This window comes from Neolamprologus brichardi, chromosome 7, assembly GCF_056152115.1.
Source record: "Neolamprologus brichardi isolate AB-2024 chromosome 7, ASM5615211v1, whole genome shotgun sequence".
NCBI lineage: Eukaryota > Metazoa > Chordata > Actinopteri > Cichliformes > Cichlidae > Neolamprologus > Neolamprologus brichardi.
The window spans coordinates 23,781,508-23,805,667 of NC_142110.1; the positions used below are offsets into that span (position 1 = coordinate 23,781,508).

A 24,160-nucleotide genomic window follows, 5' to 3' on the forward strand; every position below is an offset into this window, starting at 1 on the left:
TCAGTATTATGGTATCCAAATTGAGCACATGGAGGTGAGAGTAAAGAAAAAGAGAACTTTTTTGTTAAGGTTAGTGTGTCTGAATTTTCGGGTCGAAATGAAATGATTTTGTTTTGATTTTAAGAGGACTTTAAAGATAATCCAGGCCTGTTTGCTTTTAATACATGTGTCAAGTTTTACTAGCTTAATTGTTTTTTCTGGGTGGATGTTATGTACATAAATATAAACACATGTCTAATAGTATTGCCAGCAGTGTTGGTCAAGTTACTTGAAAAAAGTAATCAGTAATTATTTACTGATTACTTCCCCCAAAAAGTAATCCCGTTACTTTACTGATTACTTATTTTCAAAAGTAATTAATTACTTAGTTACTTAGTTACTTTTTAAAAACATGATTTACAACCTGAATAGGTGATAAAGCGATAGATCTTTCAGCCCAATTCTACTTTTTCTACATAATCCATCATACAAAATGTAATCAAATGGAAAAGTCTCTTTTTAAAACTTGTTTTGTTAGTTTTAATCTTTTAACTTTATGCATGAAGCAAAATTTTAATTATATGCACCATTCTCTGACTTGAAGAAATTAGTTTAACATTTAAACCTATTTTCTGCACATTCCAGCACAAATATATATATATATATATATATATATATATATATATATATATATATATATATATATTAAATTTATTTATTTTTTTGTGTTTACACTCACTCTTTCAGATGCAAGTAAAACACAGCAGAAAATAAGCGGTCCTTTTGCTCTATTTTCACCTGTAAAGCAGGAGTGAGGTAGGCGGAGGTTTATCCTGGTGCAGGTGTGCCGCAGCGGTCAGTGGAAGGATACCGCAGTTTCTCTGTGAGTTTCTCATTACGTCGTAGCTACTCGGTGCTTGCTTGGAAGTTTAGGGGGTTTTTTCGCTGTAAAAAGAAGTTTTCTTCCCACGCACAGCGGACACTAATGTTTTTGTCACTTTTTACGGAATCAAACTCAAAGTAAGGTCAGTACTTCCACGCTTTAAACGCTGCACGCTCATACTCTCTCCCGCACTCGATATATTATCCATTGTTGATCTGCACACAGCTGTTGTCACGAACATCACACTCGCTTACTTCACTGTCATGAGACATTCTCGCAAGAAAATCACGGTTTTAGTAACGCAGTAACGCAGCGTTCCTATGGGAAAGTAACGGTAATCTAATTACCGTTTTTGCAATAGTAATCCCTTACTTTACTCGTTACTTGAAAAAAGTAATCGGATTACAGTAACGCGTTACAAGTAACGCGTTACTGCCCATCTCTGATTGCCAGTGAAAAAAAAAAGTAAAACAATGAAAAACATTTCTTTCTGTCAGAACTATTTATTGTAGAGAGGACCCAAAATTCTGGAAGTGAGAACCCAACAATGAAAAGATGAACAAGCCCTTATTTTGGCTTACACAAAAGTCCAAAATTACCAAAAATATTAACAAAAAACAGAATCAACGTTTTCTTTCTCTTTGCAAAAAATCGTCACTAATCTTTGCTTAAGCTGAACAAAATTGCAATGTTGTAATCAAGGCCATAAACCAATAGATGACATCAAGTGGGCTATGCTCATATTTTATTTTTGTATAGATTTACCACACACACACACACATAAATATATATTTAGGCCATGTATGAAACTACCATTTGACTGGGACACTCGGACATTAACCTTAGATCAGTTCTGCAGAGGGATTATGGTAAATGCAACAGTTTGTCGGAGGGCAGATGGGGTATGTTTCATCCACTGTGGCTAATTTATTGAGATCTTGAACCTTAAGGTCATGAACTTTTCAATTCCGATCCGTTTAAATGATGAGTCCATGAAGGTTAAAGTCACCACCTTTGGTTTTAGGTATTTAAAGTCTGAGCTGGGATTGCATACAGATTTGTTTTGTCTGATTTAAGTTATGACTTCTTTAAAAATAATTTTATAAAAAACATTTTGCATTGGATCGTGTTAGCATGAGTGTTCTACAGTATTATCTTGTATTGTCTTTTACTGATAAAGTGAAAATAATCCTGATTTAGCTGTTTTGTCTAAATCCAACAAGGTTTTACCACTAAAAACCTACGTTGAGAGGAGGCATAATCACATTTCTAAGAAAATAGAAAACGTTAACTGGGTCTGACAGACAGCTGAGAGCTCAAGTGGGAGCTCTCAGCTGCTGGAGGTACTTAGGTATTTTGTTAAAGGATGTCAGACTTTATAGGATAGTAAACGTGTAGTTACAAAATGATATTTATTCTTACTAAAACCTTTATTTGATCTGCATAAGATGACCCTGTGTCCATGATCATATGGCGGAATAGTTTAGGAAGATGAGGCAAAGAGTGAGAGAAAAGTAGCCAATAAGTGCTCAGCATAAGGCGTTCTCTAAATCATCTTTATAAGGCCGTCAACTAGAAGGTTTTTAAACGGGGGTCCTAAAAAGTGTGACAATGAAAAAGGTTGATTTATTGAATTATTTGATTTTTTGTTAATTTATTTCAGTATGAGAAATCACCGTAGACTAAATCGTCAATGCATTTGGTTGATGACTCTTATGACATTAGGAATGGCCACGCTTCGGTCTGCGGTGACCATGGCTACCACACACCATCGCTGGCTCTGCCTCTATGCCCATAACTTCCTGAGAGTAACTTACTTCCCTAACAACAGGCTGCTGTAAAACACACACACACACACACACACACACACACACACACACACACACACACACACACACACACACATTTCTGGAAGGTAAGACTGAATGCAGATAACTAATTGTAATAACTGAGACTGTGAGAAAATCAGTTTTGTGGTGTTTACTTTCCCCAAAAGATTGTCATGATATGTTATTGGCTATGACCACATATCGTAACCACATTTCCCTTTTGGTGATTTATGCAGTGCAATGCATAAATCAGAATGCTGAATTTACATAACTTTAAATGACTAGTTGCCCCAAGGAATGAAACTAGTTTGGAAAATTGACTGTAGCCGTTCATATACAGTAAACAAATGCAAATTTGATATTGGGGTATCTGGGCAACAAGGGAAGTTAATTCACATAAAATAATTTTCAAATTAATTAACTGACCATAACAAAATGCTGTTTAATCACTCTGAGTCAAAAGCTGGATTGGAAGCAATTGCGACTCGGGTTGTAGAGCACTTTTATTTTGGAAATAGTTTTTTTAATTTCTAGATAAGGTTGCTCCCAAGGACTGCTTTGGGCCCTGAATGCCACAAGTTCTGACACTTGTGTATAAGTCCATGTGTTAGAAAAAAAGTGTTTTGTAGAACCTTGCTAAGACTTAGTAAGGACCATTTCCAGGATAAGCACCTGGAAGGAAGCTGTGATATAATGCTTTTGTGCATGACATCAATCAAATGCAGCTGAGCATTATTATTATTATTATCACTGTTATTATTATTATTATTATTATTATTATTATTATTATTATTATTATTATTATTATTATTGGTGGTGGTGCTTTTGCTGTTGTATTTGTACATTTTTGTATTTTTATTCTATATAATAATGTTTTGGGTCTGAAATTCTACTAGTGGCAAAGTGCATGCCATCATTATCACTTTCTACTTCCTAAGAGCTTCACACTCGATGACCCAGAGTTGGACCATTTCCAAAAAGGGATCATCCGATTCTAACCGCCTGTCGCAGAGCTTGATTCTTGAGTGTGTGGTGATTAGACGGTCCACACTGTTAGAAGAGTGATACACCAGAAGGCATTTCTTTTGTTCGATGATCATGCTCACACTGTTGATAAGCCTTTTTAGTGTGTTATATTAAATGCAATGTTGTTATCCAGAGTGTTGCTAAATCTATGTGGAAATATCAGTGTAAGCAACAGAAAATGCCAGCAGGCTGGTCTCTGATATAAAAAAGAGAAATCTAAGTATTCTAAGTAACACAGTTTGATGAAACAAAAAGTTGTGTCTTGTGCCTTTGTGCTAATTGATGTTATTTGGAGTTCGCTGGATAAGTGGCCAGGAAAATTGATATATTGAGGAGTTGAACACTTGCTTACCAGTGACACTATAGTCATGATCCTGATTATGCATCATCAGTGATTGTATAGTTTCAGAATGTTGTTTTAATTAAGAAGGTGGACATATTCATACATATTCAGTGTGAAACATAGTTTCTATCATAAACATGGACGTCATAAAGGATCCCATTGGGAAAATCAATTACTACCACATTCCTTACGAAGAATTAATTCAAATGTTCTCTCTCTCTCCCTTGTCAAGAATTCCACAACAAAAATAATTCCTTAGAAACATTTCTTGGAACAGCATCCATATCTGATGCCTTGTAGTCAGTCTGCCAGACAGATCAGCATGTGATGCAGAGCAAAGTAGCAGTTAAATTGAAGGCATTATAGGCATTTCAGTTCTCTGGAGCCAGGAGTGATTAGATAAAGTAGATCACTTTATGAGGCCTAAAATTGGTTTAAATGATTAATGAATCTGGCCTTCATTTTTGATCCCTCCAAAAGCTAAAACATTTTCAGCTGTTTTCTGGTTATGATTGATAGTGATAGAATATGTTGACGATCAAAATGAGAAGAAAACTCAATCAAATTCAGAGACTGTGGATGATCAATGGAGAGTCTATAAATTTTTTGAAGTGTTCACTCACATCTTAGACGTGCTCACTTATCTGACTTTTTCAAGCTGATTTTGTGAGAATATTGCTCTGAATGTGACACACACACACACACACACACACACACACACACACAACATCCAAACTGCAGAAGGTGTAAAGCTGTAAAAACCCATCACAAATTCGCCTCAGGGGGCTGCACAGACTGTATGTCATACAAAACCCTGCACTGTATGAATGTATGAATGTTTTAGTGTCCTTCAAAGTGCTCTAAGTAACTAAGAATTGAAAAGTGTGGTAAAAAGCTGTCTCTTTTGGTTTGTTTCAAATAATAATAATAATAATGGATTGCATTTATATAGCGCTTTTCAAGGCACCCAAAGCACTTTACAATTCCACTATTCATTCACACACTGGTGGAGGCAGCTACAGTTGTAGCCACAGCTGCCCTGGGGCAGACTGACAGAAGCGAGGCTGCCATATTGCGCCATCGGCCCCTCTGGCCAAAACCAGAAGGCGATAGGTGAAGTGTCTTGCCCAAGGACACAACAACCAGGACGGGGATTGAACCGGCAACCTTCTGATTACAAATAAGCTTCCCAACCCCCTGAGCCACAGTCACCCCAAGTTGTGGATAAAAAAAGTTGTGGACTTACAAATCTTAGCTTATCTAACCCATTTTTTTGTAGTTTCGCTTCGGTACACTAACACAGGGGGCTTTTAAATCAAACAATGAAGACTGATGACTGAAGGGCAGACTTTCAGTTTTAATTTAAGGAATTTGCTAAAACTAATGCATTAACTATTTACCAATTACAGCTATTTTTATACACAGCAGTGACCATGTCAACATTCTTGCTTAAGAAAAAGGATTGAACTGCTGGCCAGTTCAGCGACACCAAAAGACCTGAAAGATCACAAAAGACAATTGATGAAAATCATCATAAATAAAAAATAAAATGCATTCACAACATGAAATCAAATCAAGAACACTCTGGAGGAAGTATCATTGTCAAATTCTGCAATGAAGACGCCTTCAATGATTTAAGAGAGAGGAAGAACAGGATCGAAGGATGAATTTATGTTCTTTGCTTAGATTCAGCCAGAGGTAAAACCGATTAGACAACACCTCACAGGAAGTTAATGTCCATGGGTTTTAAACTTAAACTGACAACAAATCATTTTCTTCCCAGTATTGAAAATAACCCTTGTACTTCAGTTATGTTAGTCTGTCCAATTATATTTGTGACTCTGAAAATGGAGGACTGTGTATAAAAATGTCTGTAATTCTGAAACAGTTATTGCATTGTTTTTTATTAAAGCCTTGAATTAAACATAACAATCTGCCCCTCAATCACCACTGTGGTGGTGTACCAATAAAAATTGCTGGTAAGTGCATACCATTGCCTTGCTGGTATAGGAAACAAAAAGACACAGACACGCATGAATTAATTTTAACACAAGCATCTGTTAATAATAAAGTGCTCTAGCATGAACAGAAATTAGCAGAGACATAAAATATAAATAAGGGACTTAAAGCTCTATCAAAGCATTCTCAGTACTTCATCTTTTTTCACCCGGGGTGTTAATGTAGTAAATAACAAATCCGTGAAGGACTGTAGAGCAGGAAGCAGGGAAAACAGGCAGTTTTATAACAGTAGCAGATCTACAGGGATCAAGTACAAGGAAAAGAGAGACAGAGAGCCTCTTTATTTTGTGCATCCTCATTTGCTCTTTCTTCTGTCCTCCTGTCTGTTACCTATAAATCAATCTTGTTATGCCGTGTTGAAGGATATCTTGGTTCTTAAAATATATCTCAAAGAGGAGAGAGGCTTGCTGGATGAGGTATAATTCTTTGTATCTTTGAGACTTAAATGAGGAGGTCAAACCACGGCGAGAGAAACACCACAGAAACACCTTCTTTTTAGTCAAATGCTGTTTTCAGTTATTTAAAATGACCATGTATGAGATCAAACTTTCAATCCATCTCAAAAAAAAGGAAGCTGCAATGTCTCATTTTCATCATTTATTGTTATCTTGACTCCTCTCTCCTTATGTCTCTTTTTCACCTCCTCCATTCTCAACCTCTTTCTGGAGGGACTAAGACTAAAAGAGAGAAAGTAAGGAGAGGATGTCTCCTCTGGCCTCCATTCTCCTGCATGTGGCCAATTTAAGGCAATCTTTACACTGCAGGTCTTAATGCTCAATTCCCATGTTTTGATCAAATCAGATTTTTTTTGCCACCACAAATAAATGTGACAGCAAACGCGCTCTAGTGTGAACGGTTCACGGCCCTCAAAGCGGCCCGCTTGAGCAAAAGAAGACGTCACACACAACGCGCTCTGTTTACGGAAGTAAAAATGGCAGCTACAGAGCTAGTAGGTGTTGCTGCAGCAGTCTATCAATGTCTGCACAGTCGTAACCGGCAGAATTTTTTACAAATTTATTAGAGGAAGAAGGACACTGAGAAAATAGAGAACCCGTGCTTTAACAATGGCCATCTTGTTTGTCTTCTCCAGCGCTGATAATTGGCGTCTGTCTTGTGTCAGTGAAGTAAAAGATGGATTTAATGCGACATGACCGTTCAAACAGCAGTTGCTTTCTAAAACATCAGATATGTATCGGATTCAGTACCACATAGGAAAGTGACCTAAGTTGAATTTGAAAATATCAGATTTGTGCTGTTCACACTGTCATACCATGATCGGATATGGGTCGCATAGGGTCAAAAAACATGGATTTGATTAAACTATTACTTAATATTTGATCATAAAATATTTTGATCCATAAATAAAAAGGATCAAAATATTTGATCCTTTTTATTTATGTCTTTCATGTTTTTAAGATGGTTACTTTTTATTCACAATTTTTTATGTGTTTTATAAGAAGTTACATTAACTTGTCACATTTAGTTAAAAATGACCTTACATAGAAAAAAAATTATATGTCATGACCACTGTTACAAACGAGATCATCTGTAGGCTAAATTATTTATGCAAAACTGTGTAAAAAGTGTCAAAGCTTAAATTTTACTGACATCACTCAGAAATCAAGTGTGAAAGTCTGTCTTACTTCTCTAAATGTCTGATGCCTCTGCTCCTTTCTCTTTGTGCCCCTTCCTTGCCTCCTGCACTCACACAGTTAGCAGGATGGACTAAACACAAGGAGAGAATTAGAGGAGAGGAATTATGCATAAGCAATTTGGGAGTTGACAAAGGGGTAAATACACGGAGGTAGGAGACAACTGTAAATGGGCAAGACCACATTGCCAGGAAACATATGAAGGTAGTCCTTTGCAGTAAAACACATATGAAATTATTTAACAATAAATACGATAATGTCTTTATGTTACTTTAATGATGGTTAAGGAATAAGAAGGTTTACATTTGTTACTTTTCTCAGAAAGGGGCTCTATTTGTATTTACATTCATCTAATACCATGCTGTTGAGCTCAGCAGTATCAGCCATCAGAAACTTAATATACCAAAATATTTTGCAAATTCTCCGTCAAGGGAAAAAGCGTTCTTGAAAAAAACTTAGATCATTCTTTTTTCCTGTAACGTCTACTGCTTGGCAACAACAACAATGCCAGTGGTACATGTTATTGTATGGATTCTGTGTAGGATTTTATGAAAAAGGGACATCAGGTTGCTGCATCTGATATCTCTGGGTTGGTGTTGCTCCTGTATTATCATAATTATGTCCAACATCAACATTGCAACTGACAATCACTTTGTTATTTTCCACATCGCTTTGGAATGTGTTGGAAAAAGAGAGAAATGCCCTTTTTTTTTAAATTTAAAATGAACTTCTAGGAAAAATGGCAAGCATTACAAGTGCAGTTTTTACTAATGTATGCGATATAACAAATATATAGTAAGGTATAGTAGGTTACCTGCAAGCCAAATATAGGTCACTCATGTTGATTTGCTTGAGATAGTTATCTAACTTCATATCTAATACTAACTGAATGCTCAAAAAAGTACACCTACCTAAATCAACAAAAACTATTGATTAACGGGTAAAGGTGGTTCTTATTTATTTAATTTATCAGAACTTGTATCCTTAACCAATGCTAAGGACAAGTTTTAGGGAACGGTTTTAAAGCTGGAATATAAACCAATATACTGATGTTTGTCAAGACAATGGACCACTTTGATTCTCTACATATGATTCACTAATGTCTAATAAATTTAGTCGAGTTGTAATATAATGAATCATTGCTATAATTTGTTTTTTAAATATCTCTATACCAGGACCAGGATCAGGTTACCTGTTGACTTCTATTAAAAATGATTTCAGCATGAGTGGAGCACTTAAACACAGGATATTAGAGGCCAATTAAAATCCACAATCCAGATCTTTATTGTCAGGCAACAAATCATACAATGGTCATACAAGTGAAACATGAGCAAAAAATAAAAAATACACAAATAAAAACTACATCTGAAGGGAAAACGAAATCAAACTACAAAGACAAAAAGATGCAAAACTGGATGGACAGGTTACCTGTAAAGAGTAACAAGTCAACCTGGCAGCTGGAAGAAGGTCAAAGGGTTGAATATATACTGAAGCAAGGATTGTCTGACTAGACATTGTTGTGGCAGAAAACTTTCGGAAATAGAACAAAGTGCGGAAGTAGAGCTGACAGGAATAAAATAAGGTAAGTAGTTCCCAGATTAAACAGGAAATGACAGAACATCAAAACTTTAGAATCGAAATTTTAATGAGCATTTTATTTTTCATGTCTTTTTCATTATAGCCAATACAAATGATAATGTCATTTGCAAAAGAAAGAATTGATCAGACAGTGTTTCAAACAATAAAGAAAACATGCATTTATTCTAATATTACATTATATTTAGTGCTTTATCTTTTAGTTTTTAGGGGCTTAATGCAATTATGTAAACACTCCAAGTAAACACGAGTATGCTTTACTGTGCTGGGAGTGAAATAAAAAAAACATGTAAATAAATTAGCGAGGCATGGTGCATGGGTGACATAGAAACAAACATGTTATCAATAATGACCAGTTGCAGCCTTTGCAAAATCACTGTGGCTCAGGGAAAACTAATAAATAATGGTTTCCAATCTTCTGGCCTCCATTGGATTAGTTCAGTATGGTGTACCTTAGAGTAAAGCTGTATAAAGTAGCTTAACTGAGGAGAAACTAACCTGCACCATCTTTTGCCCTAAGCCATGATCTGTTGGTCTTGGTTATATTTGCAGATTAATTTCCTTTGGTCTGTGTAGTTAACTTGGGGGTACGAACAAAAAAAGAGTAAAGTTCATCCTACTCGTTTTTGAACATAAACATTGTGTAGACATATTCATGCAGCGTTTGTTATTTTTCTCTTTTTTTTCTCTTGTTTGAAATAAACTGTTCTTAAAAATCTCTGTTCTGAATGTTCTTAATTTTAGGACTTAATAAAACAAAATTATTTGTAAAAAACACACACTCCCTCCCCTCCCTACATTAAAAAAAAAATTAAACCCACAAACTAGCACCTGTATCTCACTTTCTTAATGACCCTACTAGTAATGCAAGCTTGCATAGAGTAGACAGGCTTAGTTTACTATTCTCCTGCATTTAGGAGACCTTTGAGCTCAGAGATGGCATACATTCAAGGCAGGTCACGTTTCCAAGGGTTGATAAACCCTGGGGCAGGTAATACCCTGACAGACTTTCTGTAATGCCTCACGTTTGGAACATTGTGGCTGAAGGTGTCTCTTCACATAATGAATGCTCACATCTGTCAATTCAACTCAATCCTGATTAGGATTTGGTAATTATGTTAGCTTTGCGCCAGTGTAGCTGCAAGGGTAGACCACCATTTTAAATATCTATCTGTGCCACTGGCTTATTCCGTGACCAGGTGACTTGCTGACAAACTTGGCACTTTTGCTAGCCACATGGCTTTTACATATGGTACTCACAGTGTGTGACCTGATTTGAACTTGCTATGCCACTGAAGCTGTTGGTAAAACTTGTTACACTGCTTTTAACACCTGTCTTAGGCTACGTCCACACTCTTCTCTCCGTTTTGACCTCCCGTCCACACTGAGATGGCGTTTTCGCTGAAGGAAAACGCAGAAAACGCATACATTTGAAAACAGTGCTTTCGCACTGTGGACAGTAAAAACTGAGACTTTTTTAAAACGATGACCCATTTTAGTCATGTGTTGCAATCGTGTGACCAATTAAACTAAGATAGCGGAGGGCATTATACAGCAGTCGTTTTGTTTGCTCTCCATTTTGACAGCCCTATTAAAGATTAATATCAGTTTGTACATGCTCCAGAAAGCTTTTCTTCAAATTCTTTAATTCTCACTCACTTTTGCAACTTTGTACTTTTGTGTTACTTGCAGCAGCAAAAAACAAAAAAATACTTGGTGCTTTTCCTCGACATTCTGCCGCAACATTTCAAAGAGCCGGAAAGCAAATAAAAGGCAGACAGAAATGAGGCAGGTCGAATCTTCTTGCATTTCATGCATGCGCAGTACTGGAACATAAGCGTTTTCGGCCATTGCAATGTGGACGCACAACTCTGTGAAAATGACTGAAAACGAAAACACATTTTCAAATCTATCCGGGCTAATGTGGACGTAGCCTTAGATACCAATGTTCTGAAAGAAGTGACAAATTGCACACCATGAGCTCCCTTTAATTGAGCCTACACTAGTAACTGTCATTCATCCCTATTCTCTGTTCATAGTGCTTGGAGCTGGATAATGAGTGTCTGCTTTTTGGAATTTCATTCTTTTTACTGAGTGCTATGGATATTTTTTGTAATGTTAATATTAAATATCACACAAAATGTCAGATCTCCAAAAATGTCTTAAACAACACGAGAAAACGATGCAATGCTAGTCCTTACTGTAGAATGTATCATATTCAAATTCAAATTCAAATTTTATTTGTCACACACACACAACCATACACAGTATGACATGGGGGTGAAATGCTTGTAGCTGCGCAGTGCCCGACCATTAAATGACAGAAAAAAAGTTTTACAGTATTTACAATTTACTACAAAATTTACAAATTAACTTAGGAATTTACAGTAAAAATAAAAAAATAAATAAATAAAAATGTGCAAACAGCAGAAAGAGATTATAAAGATTATAAATTATAGGAAATTATAGGAAATGTGTGGTGGTGCGTGTGGTGATGTGATGTGTGTGAGAGTCCAGTCTTATAGTGATGTGTGTGGGAGAGTACAGTCCTACACCTGGTTCAGGGCCCGAATAGCCTGGGGGAAGAAGCTCCTCCTCATTCTCTCTGTTTTGGCCTGTTTTACAACCTGTTCATAGGTTGTATTTCTAAAAGAGGAAGAAGTTTCAAAGATTCCTGTTCAGACCAGGGAGGGGTGAAGACAAAACATCAGTCAAAAATAAACTTCAAAGAATTCAGAAATACCAAAACATGAGATGAGAGATGAGATGAGATAGCCTTTATTTGTCAGTTGCAGGTCTTTTGTCCACAACCGAGTTGACAGACCTTGCCGACTGCACATACAATACACAAACATTACACTGGGGAGACAGGTCAGGCTAGATAGCGAAGAAAAAAACATCGAAATGTGTAACACAAAAGGGTAAAGTGTGTCAATAGCATTCAGAGACCAGTTGATCAAATCCATAATTCTCTTTAGGTTTTAGAAACAGACTGTGAGAGAGTGTTCCAGGGAAAGTAATACAAAAAAACACGAGACTAGACAAGGACATAAGAGCTAAGCAGGAAAGATAAGGGAGAGGAGAGGAGAAAAAGTGCGTCCACCTCCTCCGAGAGCCAAAAAGAAGTGCAGACACATACTGTAAGTACTCAGGCTTTATGTTTGAATCCACTAACAAAAAGATTTAAGCATTTAAGCACATGTTTATACTGTGAGACCCTGATGGGGGTCTCTTATACTGCATAAACCTGCCTTAATCATTGGCTCTAGAAGCTCTCCATGTTTATCTTAAAGCAATTAACCTTTGCCTCAGCAGTTAACCTGTCTCTGTAACTGGGCAGCATGCTGTGAGACAGACATGCATGCAAAAGGTTACTGTAAATGCTGCTACACATATGCAAGTTCAACCCATTTTCTTTGTTTTTAACATTTTAGCATAACATGTTTAATGTCTTTTTTAGCATTTAAAAAATAATGTAGCATATTTTTAAAAAAGTAGATGCTGTGCAATTATTGCTGTTAACTCTAGTCGCTGGCAGTAAAGTCCTGCCAACTGCCAATGAACTCTACATGAGGGAAGTTGACTTTTATCTGGGATAAAAAAAAAAAAATTCTGTTTACACATTAATTCTTATAATCATACTCTGACCTTTGTAGTTGGTGAGGACTGGATGTGTCTCTGCCCCTGGCGGGGGTTGTACCACTAGTATGATACTGGTAATACAGCGCAGATTAAAATATCAACCACTAATTCACAATTAGTTGTGCATATTGAATATTGCACAGGAGTACTGGAATCTTTAACTGTTAATCTGTGCCATTTTCAAGATTTTGAATATTCAGGTTTATTAATTAATTCTATATATAATTAATATATTAATATTAATTAATATTATATATATATTAATTAATAATTATATTAATTATAATATTGTGCTGTATTCGTCACTAAATATCATCCCCTTAGAACCTTAGACATGATTCAGAGGAAATTGATGGATTTCTTTCCAAATATACAACATAAATTTCCCTAATTTACATAATTTGATGTATCATTAGTTCAGAGGATACAAATATTCACACTGACAACAGCAACAATGAAAAGTGATATAAAACAGACAATCCCTTTATTAGAATGTTTTGACTTTAAATAGCATGTGAATGGACCCATTCATACAAAAGGTCACACACTTGATCTAATTGTTTCCAGACGCCTTGATGTCACATTTACAAATGTTCAAAATGTTGCTTTCTCGAATCATTATTGTGTGTTTTATTTGTCTTGTCAAAACAAATACCAACCGATTAATTAACGAGCATTACATCAATGGCATCACAGGTGACATATTTATCAGCGAACTTTCAAAGCACACATTACAAGTACTGCCATCATATGATTAAATGCTGCATAATTTCTCTGATGCAATTTCTCAAATAATTAATTATATTGATTTTGCCAGAAATATACAGAGATATACATAATCCACCTAAAGTTCCTGGAAGAAACAAAAGAAAGGTAAAGATGGCAGAAATAAAATGCTGCAGACCTTTTATTCAGCTCACAAGTCAATTGGTTTAAGAGTTTAATTTTTTTAGAACAGAATTATTTGTAGTCAGTTAGTTCACATTTATCTTCCCTGCCTCTGAAACACAGTAAAGAAGTCAGAAACCTTGGCATCATTTTGAACAGTGATCACAGTTTTGATAATAAGGTCTGCTGCCAGAGTCGTTACACGTACATGGAAATTTGAACATGGGCTGAAGTGCTTAAGTACTTCATTGGCTCCCAGTTCAAAAAGTTAATTTTAAACTTTATGAACTAAACATTTGCTGCCTTACTGCTCACTGTCTGCAACCCAGTTAAACAACATCAGGTGCCCCCCGAATTAGAGCTACATGTCGTGAGGGTGGTTTCTGTTACTGTGCTCCTATATTTGTAACAAGTTGCCTGCTGACCTGAGGTAAGTTACAGCTGTGCCTACATTCAAAAAACGACTCAATAAGTCAAAAGCTGAGTGTCTGTGAGTGTGTGTGAATGTGTATGTTAGCTGTTTTAACTATTATATAATTTATTTTTCAGCTGTCATTATAAACCTATATAGATTTGTGTTTATTTTTACTCTCTGTAGTAAGCAGATTGAATCTGAGTATGATGAAATCTGCTACATAACTAAAGTTGCCATTACCATGATTTGGTCAAATATTGCAAATATTTTAGTATTTCTAGTATGTTGTTTGTATGCAAAGTTTTTCCCTTGTTGCTCCTTGTTTGTTTTGTATCTGAACATCTGGATTGTTTTTTGGACTTTACTTTTGCCATATTTGGATTTGTTTGCCTCCTCTGCCTTCCCGTGTACAGCTTTCTGGATTAAAGATGTGGATTTTTGGGAGTCCTGCTTGTGGGTCTTGTTCCTTCGTGATCATTGTAATTAACTGTTTACTCTTAAAAAGCTATAAAATAATCACTAATATAAAAAACATTAATAAGCAACAACCTCAATCTCAACTCGTCACATTTTAATACAACCTGTGTCAACAAGTACAAATAAAATGAAACAGTGAAAATGAAACAGGACACAAACATCAACGATATTGAAAAAAAAAACATCCTAATGTTTATAAATGCACTACCTATAAATTGCTACTTTAATTGCAACCATCCATATAATGAATTAATTAAACATAATATAAAAACAAACTAGTAACCAATTAGCACAAATATTGTTTCAGTGTTTGTTTTCGGTAAGTGAGATTAAACTAATTTTATTTTAATAATGTTAAAGAATCAGCGCCTTTATGTCTCCACTGGGTTTTCAGTCTAAAAGATAGTTTCAGAAGCACGATGACAGTTTAAAGCTGCAGCAGCTTGACCTCTGCCTATTGATGCCAATGTACACTGTAATGTGAATGTGAAATTCTGTAATGTGAAACACTTCTATTTGTTTCAAAGATTTAACTGTTTCGAAATAATTAACCAGATCAACAAAAATGGGAAACTGAAACTGCAGCAGAAAAGTGACACTGTGAAAATACTGTCGGCAGTGAGGTTTAAAATGAACAGTAATAGCACTGAAGAAATAAGGCAAGTGTCATGTACACTTATTTTGTCATTGAGAATATTCCATCCAATTAAGACTTCTTTGTTCTAATGAGGCTAACAGTCCAACATTAATGTCGCACACTGAGCTACCACATCATTACATGGTTGCCTCCTACTGGGTGGTCTTGTAAGAAGGGAGGAAGGGGAGGCACTGGAAACATCTAAACCTTTTCAAAACCTTGTTGCAGAAAGGTATATCATAGCATGACTGGTCATGCATGTTTTTGCTTCCATCTTGCACCTTGTCCTGCCAGCTCTTGATACCTCTCTCTTTGTCAGTACCTGAAAAAGATGGGATGAGGTTAGATGATAGAGCTTACTTTATAATTGATTGTCTTTAACACAAGTATTCTGTCATTCACCTGGAATGGTGTTATCCAGTATGAATCCAAAAAATCCACCGATGAACATATGTGTGGTAAAAAGCACTACAATCAATTGGTCCAGCTCTTTTATTCCTTTAGAGACAAGAACAAACAAAACAAGTTGTTAACCTTTATTAGCCTAAGACAAAAGAACTATAAATCTTGTACAAGATTATCGTTGCGCTTGCCTCTTCCATATGAAGGCAAGGATTCATTCTTTTTAAAACTAAATCAAGGCCTAATCATCCATCCACCCATTTCCTTAACTTCTTATGCAGTTTAGGTCACAAGGGTGCAGGAGCCTATCTCAGCTGACATGCCAGTCCAGCATAGGGCCAACACAGAGAGACAGACAGCATTCACTCTTACTCAGTTTACTGTGTGAGGAAGCCAGAATACCTGGTATGCACTTTTACCACAGTTGCTGAGTTTACCATACCCCATACAGGGGGTAAAATATTTCCAAGGACCCCCTTATAACCCTCATGCTTTGAGATGAGATGCCACTTTAGCTTGGCTGGCTTCGTTGCTTCATTTTCTAGCACTTGAAGACACACAATGCATTTTGGTCTTCCATCAACATTCTCGATAAAGCCAAACTCGAGGGGACTGTTGTCATACTCTCTAAATTTAGGTTGTTTGGCTTCTGAATTACTTGATGAAGTGGACAAATATTAGTCCATTGTGCTAATTAGCTCAACCTCAGATGATGCACATGTTTTTAAGTGCCACTATGCGCCAGGTGACACTATGTGTTTTCACAGACCCCCAATCTGCACCTTGCATACCCCTGGAGGTCTGGGGACCTCAGTTTGATAGCCACTGCCCTACAATAATAGAGAGAAAACCCCAACAATGAAATGAGCAATTACTTTGAGCAATCACTTTGAGCAATCACTTCGAGCAATCACTTGGCAACAGTGGGAAGGAAAAACCCCTTTTAACAGGAAAAAAGTCCAAGAAGGAAGTGGCTGCCTGCCACCACTGGTTGAGTTTAATGAAAGGAAGAGAGAATTAAAAAAAAGCACACTGTGAAAAGAGCCAGAGATTAAGTAAATCAAGGTAAACTCAAACTTACAAGTGGTCTGATACTGTCCTTCCTGTGTTTTTTCTTCATCTGGTGGGTAAACTGAGAAGGGCAATTAGCTAGCAGAGCAGATGTCCAGTACCATTTTATGCCATAAAATACTTTCTTTACCCAAGCACATCCAAACATAACTAAGTTTCTTACCAAAGCACGATCAGGAATCCTACCATCCAGTGGCATGTTCATCTATCCATCCATCCCTCCTTTCATTTTCTTTCGCCTATCAGGAGCAGGGTCATGATGGCAGAAACCCAAGCAGAAAAGCCAAGACTCACTGTCCTCAGCCTCCTCCTCTGCTTATCCAGGGGAATAACACCAAGACACTTCCAGGCCAGCCAAGAGATGTAATCTCTCCTGTTTGTCCTAAGTCTGCCCTGGGGCCTCCTCTCAGTGGGATATGCCCAGAACACCTCAACCAGGAGACATCAGATGTCAGATGTGCAAACCACTTTAGCTCGCTCCTTTTGATGAGCATGTTCACAGAACAAAAAAAATCTCCCTGTGGACATGCTCATGCATTCTAGGATTATCACTTATGCTTCAGTTTCTTGTGTGATATATAAGTAGTAAACTGGTTGGATATGCTTAAGAAAAGAAAAAATATTTTATTGCATAAAATAGCACTGATCGCATCTTGTAGACATATATCTGCCAGTTGATTGAACTGCTCAGTCTGTCCACTCAACCTAACAACAAAAATTACACACAGAGGGGACAGTATTGGACAGTTTGTCTGTGTGGTGAATCAACCGTGAACCTCACTCAAACAAGCTCTTTTGCACATAGTCCTCATTTATTAAACTGCTCGACAAACTCTAACACTACAGTCAGCAGGAGAATTTTCCCATTACAGTGCAGCTAGTCAACAATAAAGAACAACTTACTGCTTAGGAGACAGAGAGTGAAAGTTGATTGTAAAACAAATTAGTTTTTTACAATAAAAGTTATTGCTACAGCCAGGGGCGATTTAAAAGTGACACCCCTGAGACTGCTTTTTTACTTTTAGTTTCCCTGTTTTCTATTGAGTTATCAATTCTGTTACTAGCTAGCTAATGCAAGACTATTAGCAGCAACCAACCAACTTAGTGATCTCACATTCTGTACTGGCACAAGATGGTGCTACGCATGCTCTAAAAATTGTAACTCTAAATACTTATTTCTTAAATCAACCTTCACAGATAGTGCTAAATCTTAGAGTATTTTAAAGTAGGGCTCCATGGTTTAATACACATTAATACACAACCACAGCAAAGCGTGTAATAGACAGGCTGGTCCAAATCGAGAAGTGGATATACATGCAGAATTTGCATTACCAACAGGGGGAGATAACATATTTAAAGTCAGGAAGTCAGTAGTGAGCACAAAAAGGTATGATTTACATTCTTGGGTCGTTAATCGACAGAAATGATAAAGCTAGTTGGCTAATATGTATTTACATATGAATAATGTCTGTTTAAATGCATTCCCATAATTATTTCAGTGTTAGTTTGAAATAAAATATCTCACTCTGCTGGTTCTGCAGCTTACTGCAACTTTGCATGCGTCTCCATTTCATGCTTTGGAGAGGCAAAGTATAAAATGGCGGACTGGCGTGTCTGTTGCACGTTTTGCCGTGATACTGTCATGTCCACTTTAAGGTGATTGTTTTCTTTATCAACACTTTCCAAAGTCTGCCTTTATAATAATTTTATAGTGGCCAGGAAGTCATGACGATAAAGCCATGATGTAAAATCTGCTTATGTATTAACCACAGTATATGTGACTGATTACTTCTTTTTGCTGCACTGCCCCACTACACTGGACCTTAGTGTTCCCCCACCTACCAAATCCCATTTTAACTCTTTTGTTATTAAGATTTGTACCATATCAACCCATATTTATTTTCTTAGGATTGGGGTATAGAGGAAGGACATGACTTCCAGAAAACAGTTTGGAGAAACATGGTGCACAAGGAGATGACCTAGAAGATGACCTAGAAGGGGACAACATCAATGTAAAACTAGCTACTATCTGATGCCAATAGTAAAAAATACATATATTTTTGTAACTGATGAATTGATGTAAATTAATCTTTTACATGGAGACATTTTAAGTGAAGTGGATAATTCACAATAAGAAACAGAACGTGTAGTAGCATTCTAAAAGAGCAAATTTGCTGGTAGTTTAATAAAAGCCACATTGTTGACACAAAGTGGTAACATAGGTACAATTTGCCTGTAGCACGTCACAAGAGTGTCCTGTGACATCGACAAAAGAGCCATGGATGTTTAGATATATGGATTTGTAAAGGTTTCTGTTGACCAAGGGGCACCGTTTTTAAATCACTAGAGACCACTAAGATACTCTAAAATCCTGAGTCAGAGTTGGCTTTTCATGTGACATGTGTGACCATGAGCACATGGTGGAATACAGAGGGCCATTCAAAATGGAAATGCCTGCAAGTCCAAGGCCGTGCTTTCATAATCCTTCTCAGGAAATAAACTGCATAATGAAGTTGTACTGAATTGAATCAAGAACTGCAAACAGCGCTGACGTAGTTTGACTCTGAAAAAACTCTTGTTCAAATAACCCATCCCAAAACATATACACACAAAGGAACACACACACATTTCCTGCCCAAAACGGCAGCAGTCAAAAGTTCAAGGCATCCACTGAGTTGATTTTAAATCCAACAGCTTGTACATCGAAAGACGCCGGGATGAGTAAGCGTTTGTTTACAAAGAGCATTGACAGGTTTCCTCTTGTCTGGAGCTATCAGCTAATGTTGAGGCTGGGGACAGACTCTGGAGCAAGAGTGCTTTATCTGAGCTGGGCAGATTACAGCCAGTTACATGGGGGCAAGCCAAGAGGATTGGGAGGTAAGCAGCCTAGACCAGAGAAAACCAGACAAGCCCTCATGCCCAGTTTTGCACTCTGGATTAGCACTTTCTTGGGAGACACTAGCATCACATGACACATAGGATCAAGGTCTCATGTCTGCTGAGAAGAGTTGTTTAATCTTGAAGATTGCTCTTTTGATGGCGCTTCATAGGAGGTGGTCACAAAGCCTATGAATCAGCTAATCAAAATGTCATCAAAATAATGTACTTATCAGTTGTCAGCCTGTGACGATCTATAACTCTCTTGCTTCCAAGATCTCTGACTGATCATATTTATTTCACATTGTGTAATTTCATCTATTGGATTAATGCTTGGATTGATCACTGCATTAGTGTAAGCTGAGAGTGATCTATCAGTTGCATATGAATGCATATTTTATTATGTTTATGTAATGTAGAAAAACATTTAAAGTATTACAAAACAATTTTACCCCATTCACCTTTCGCATTTAACTTTATTATTATTATTATTTTTCCCCTTTCTGCTTTTTCACTATTGTTTTTCCCTGTTTAGTCATTCCTCTTACCTGACCAATAGGCAATAATGTCAATGAAGAATTTGTGCACACTACATAAACAGAGGTGCAAGTAAACCTAGAGTTATCCATGATTATACCCTTGGAATGTTTTATAGATTTGACCTGTTTCACCTAAGCACTGTGAAACCTTTATAAGATGTATGTGATGGGCTTACCATATTACAAATACTTACGCAGTTGCAGTGCTTTCTTTCTTTAAATTGTTTGCAAAATTGTCAGAGACCTGATTGAAGTGTTCAGTTGGCAATATCTGCAATCAGCAAATTCCAGTATAACATAGAAAAAACTATATTTTTACAAATGAAATCTAGACTAATTGTTAAAAACTAACAAACAAGAAACCCCCCAAAAATATTTCAAGTATTAGGTTCTTTTCTGATGTTTTCTGCAATCTGCACATCCCTAGATGTAGACATTTTCCAAAGAAGCTAAAGTCACATATAACCAATCCAAGCCCTTAAAATTCTATTCTCAAAGTTGCTGACAACATCCACAGTTTTACACTTTAAATAAATGTGATTCCAACCCAGCCTCCTTCTTGCGCTAAGAAGAAAAGTCATGCATGGATGTACAAAGAATCAAGGTCAAGAGCCTTATCAGTGCCCCCTACTGGCTGTAATGCTGGTTTTATCCTATTCAACCCATATAAAACCTGCCTTAAAAGACTGGACCAAACTGAATATTTTTCTGTCCTAAGTATGTAAAGGTAAAACCAAAGATTCCCAAAACACATTTAGTCTAAAAGACAATTTGCCACATTTAGCCTAAAGACTAAATGTAAAATGTTTGCCATCTGGGCCTGTGGGATTTTGGAACACCTTGGCATTAGGAGCTTAGGCTGGCAAAACTACTGCATCTTTTCAAGGGTAATCTCTAAGTGTTTGTGGGAACACAGCCTGGAATTCACTGTAAGAGGACTATGTCACTGGATGTTTTATTTTTTGTCATTGTTTGGTGATTTTGTTTTGATTAATAAAAAATAAAATGGTCAAACTTGTGTAATATCTCAAGCAGAAATCTTACAAAAGTGTCCCACAGCACAACTATTTGAACAATTATAAATGTTATTAAAGCACCATAGCTTAGTTTCTTCAATTATGCACCAGATATTTAGAGCACTTTCTATTGTGATTCCTGTTAGATAAAATCATAAAGGAGGTGGTGAAATAAATGATAGATCACACCCAGTGTGGGTACAGACAAAGAGTTTGTCATGGTACAGTGGCTACTGTGTACTGAACTGAGAAGAAAATGACATGAAACTGCTGCTTTCCAACATTTTTAATGCTCATTGATGCATAGTAACAAACTAGCGCTGTGCCATAACAAACAGACATGGGTTGTGTGGGCTTAAATGGACAAAAGAGCCATCTTGTGTATTTTATCAGATTACCTATTCTGTCGATATTATACAGTGAAATAAATTATTATAAACCAGGCTGAATAAGCTAAAATAGCACAGTGTGTTAGCAAGCTACATTCTTTGCTGTCTCTATAGGTATCAGATATCTTTTGTGCTTGAATTTTTCTCTGCACTCGTCATGTGACACCTGGGCATCGTGGTGCCAGAGCTGGGCCATGTACTATGAAACAAGTTCAGCATACAAATGATATTCAATACCTGGCTTCACTTACCCTGCCAATTGTGTTAAGCAGTCACACAAAGGTGGTTACCAGCTCAGTCAGCCCAAGGTTTCCTAATCTAGCTATGCACACATTCACATGAAAGACGTGGCATATGACCAACCAGATGACCATTAGAAACATGGTCAGATTTTTTTTTTTATCAACAAAGTGTCCGATTTCACAAACGAAAGGAAAACTATTTAAAATATAAAGACATTAATAACATGATACAGCAGTGACACAGTTGCTGCAGACAATGATATCAGTTGCTCTTAAAACAACTTTTGCTATCTATGCATCTGAAACTAGTTTCTGGAAAATTGATTGGTCAGTGAGCGGTGATTTTATACGCTACTGAGCTATAACCTGCTTCCGAGCAGGTTAGTTCTGCAGCTTATAGCTTGATAGGCCCTAACCATACTTTGTACTATTTTGGAGGACTGTACTATGTACAGGATTGATTTTCTTTTTCATGTCCTAAGAATAACATATATACATATATAAATGACAACAGTTTCTCAGTTAATGACTCAGTCAGTCAGGTTGACTGTAGCAAGGTGTACAGAGTATAGACACAGAATCCAAATGTAGGACATAGAAGGCTGACTTCAACAACAAATGGTGAGTCTTTAATATTGGCTATAAACAAAAGTCCAAAAGTCCAAAGCACGTACGAACTCCAAAACACATTTCTAGCGTTAACTGAACTTCCAAAACAGAGCTACCTTGATCACTTAAATTACACAATTGAAAGCATGTGTATTGTTTCTGTATTTATACACAGGCACTCATATATATTCAAATAATTAAAAGTTCATTCACCTGTTACTACCACACACCTGTAAGAACCATTGCTTTAGATCAAAAAGCGTGGAAGATAATCGTTGGTCAAGCAAGAGAACCTGCGGCACCTACAGCAGCGTACTGGTTGCGCTGCCGACCACCACCGCTGGTCGCCCGCTAAAGGACAAGACTACCACACACTAGTGATGGGTCGTTCGCGAACGAAATGGCTCTTAGAGCCGGTTCTTTGAAGTGAACAATGCGAGCCAGCTCCTTATTGGGAGCCGGATCCCTAAAAAGAGCCGGAAATCCCATCACTATTGTGTAGGTGAAGCCAAAGGGAAGATATGCTTCACCATATTTTCTAGTCTTTGGCTTAGAATGAAGCTGGTTTGGAAACATATTCAGCGATGCTTCATCTCCTGCTTTGCGTTTGTGTGGGCGCCCCGTGCCAGCAGTGTCCAAGCCAGGGGCGATTCTAGAATTAGAGCTTTGGGGGTGCTGAGCACCCAGAGAGCTGCCCAGCCAGGCAAGATAAATCATAAGATTCTTAAATTCATCAAGTCTCTCTGTGCCTGGGTCCTCGTCTTAAAACATGACATCGCTGTTTTGTACATTTTAACACAATTTAATCCCCACATTTGTGAAAGAAAAGCAAAATACTTTTTTGAAAATTCTGTAACAAAACCATCAAATCTGATAAAGGTTATTTAAATGCTGCAAAAGAAGAATGGATTGGAATAAAAAAAATACATATCCTAACCTTAATTACTGCGGGAGAATAATGAATGATGCTCATAGTAAAAAGTAAACTGAGTGCATTTTTTGGACAGAGATTCACTTTTAATGTGTATGTATAATATAATACAGATACATAAAAAACACTCCCACAACAGAATAAATTATTACAAATAAAAATCTTTACTGCAGACACTAATTTTACTAATTTAATAATACTAATTTTGTGTTGTAAGATTTATGGGTTTCATGCTTTCATAGTGGTACTTGGGAGAGCTTGACATTTTATTAGGTGGTACACACTGTAAAAAGTTTGAGAAACACTGATAAGGTAAGTGTCTGTGTGCTTTTGGAAAACATTTAAAGCTGCAGTACAGAATCTTTTGAAACAAGCTTAAAACATTTTTAGAAACATAGCACTCTGCTTCTCTTTACAGCTCCTCACGTACGTATTGCGGCAGTCATACAGACAACTAGACGGTCCAAAAGTTGGCCTACCTATTACTGGCTGAGGTTTTAGTAGAGTTGTGGCTGAACCACATAAAAATATATTATTAATTTTAATCTCCCCAATCAATTATAATGTTATGTTGGAATGTTGTTAAAATGCAATGCAAATGCAAAAATGTTTCAAACCAGCTTGTTTTGCAGATTCTGTATAGCAGCTTTAATATAGGGAGGACATAACTTCCTGATTGTGTGAGTAAAATCAGGTTT

At 36.8% G+C, this 24,160-nt stretch overlaps 1 protein-coding gene across 1 annotated transcript in view; it reads right to left on the bottom strand.

Annotated features, from left to right (window-relative positions):
* Positions 1-15,103: 15,103 nt before the first annotated feature.
* Positions 15,104-24,160, bottom strand: part of si:dkey-106n21.1 (solute carrier family 23 member 2) — a 54,104-nt gene continuing 45,047 nt past the window's right edge. The window contains exons 11-12 of the mRNA XM_006782326.3: positions 15,789-15,884; positions 15,104-15,708 (exon numbers count right to left, since the gene is read on the bottom strand). Coding sequence (XP_006782389.1) covers positions 15,539-15,708; positions 15,789-15,884 — 266 coding nt within the window. The 3' untranslated portion in view covers positions 15,104-15,538. The remainder of the gene's footprint in view (positions 15,709-15,788; positions 15,885-24,160) is intronic.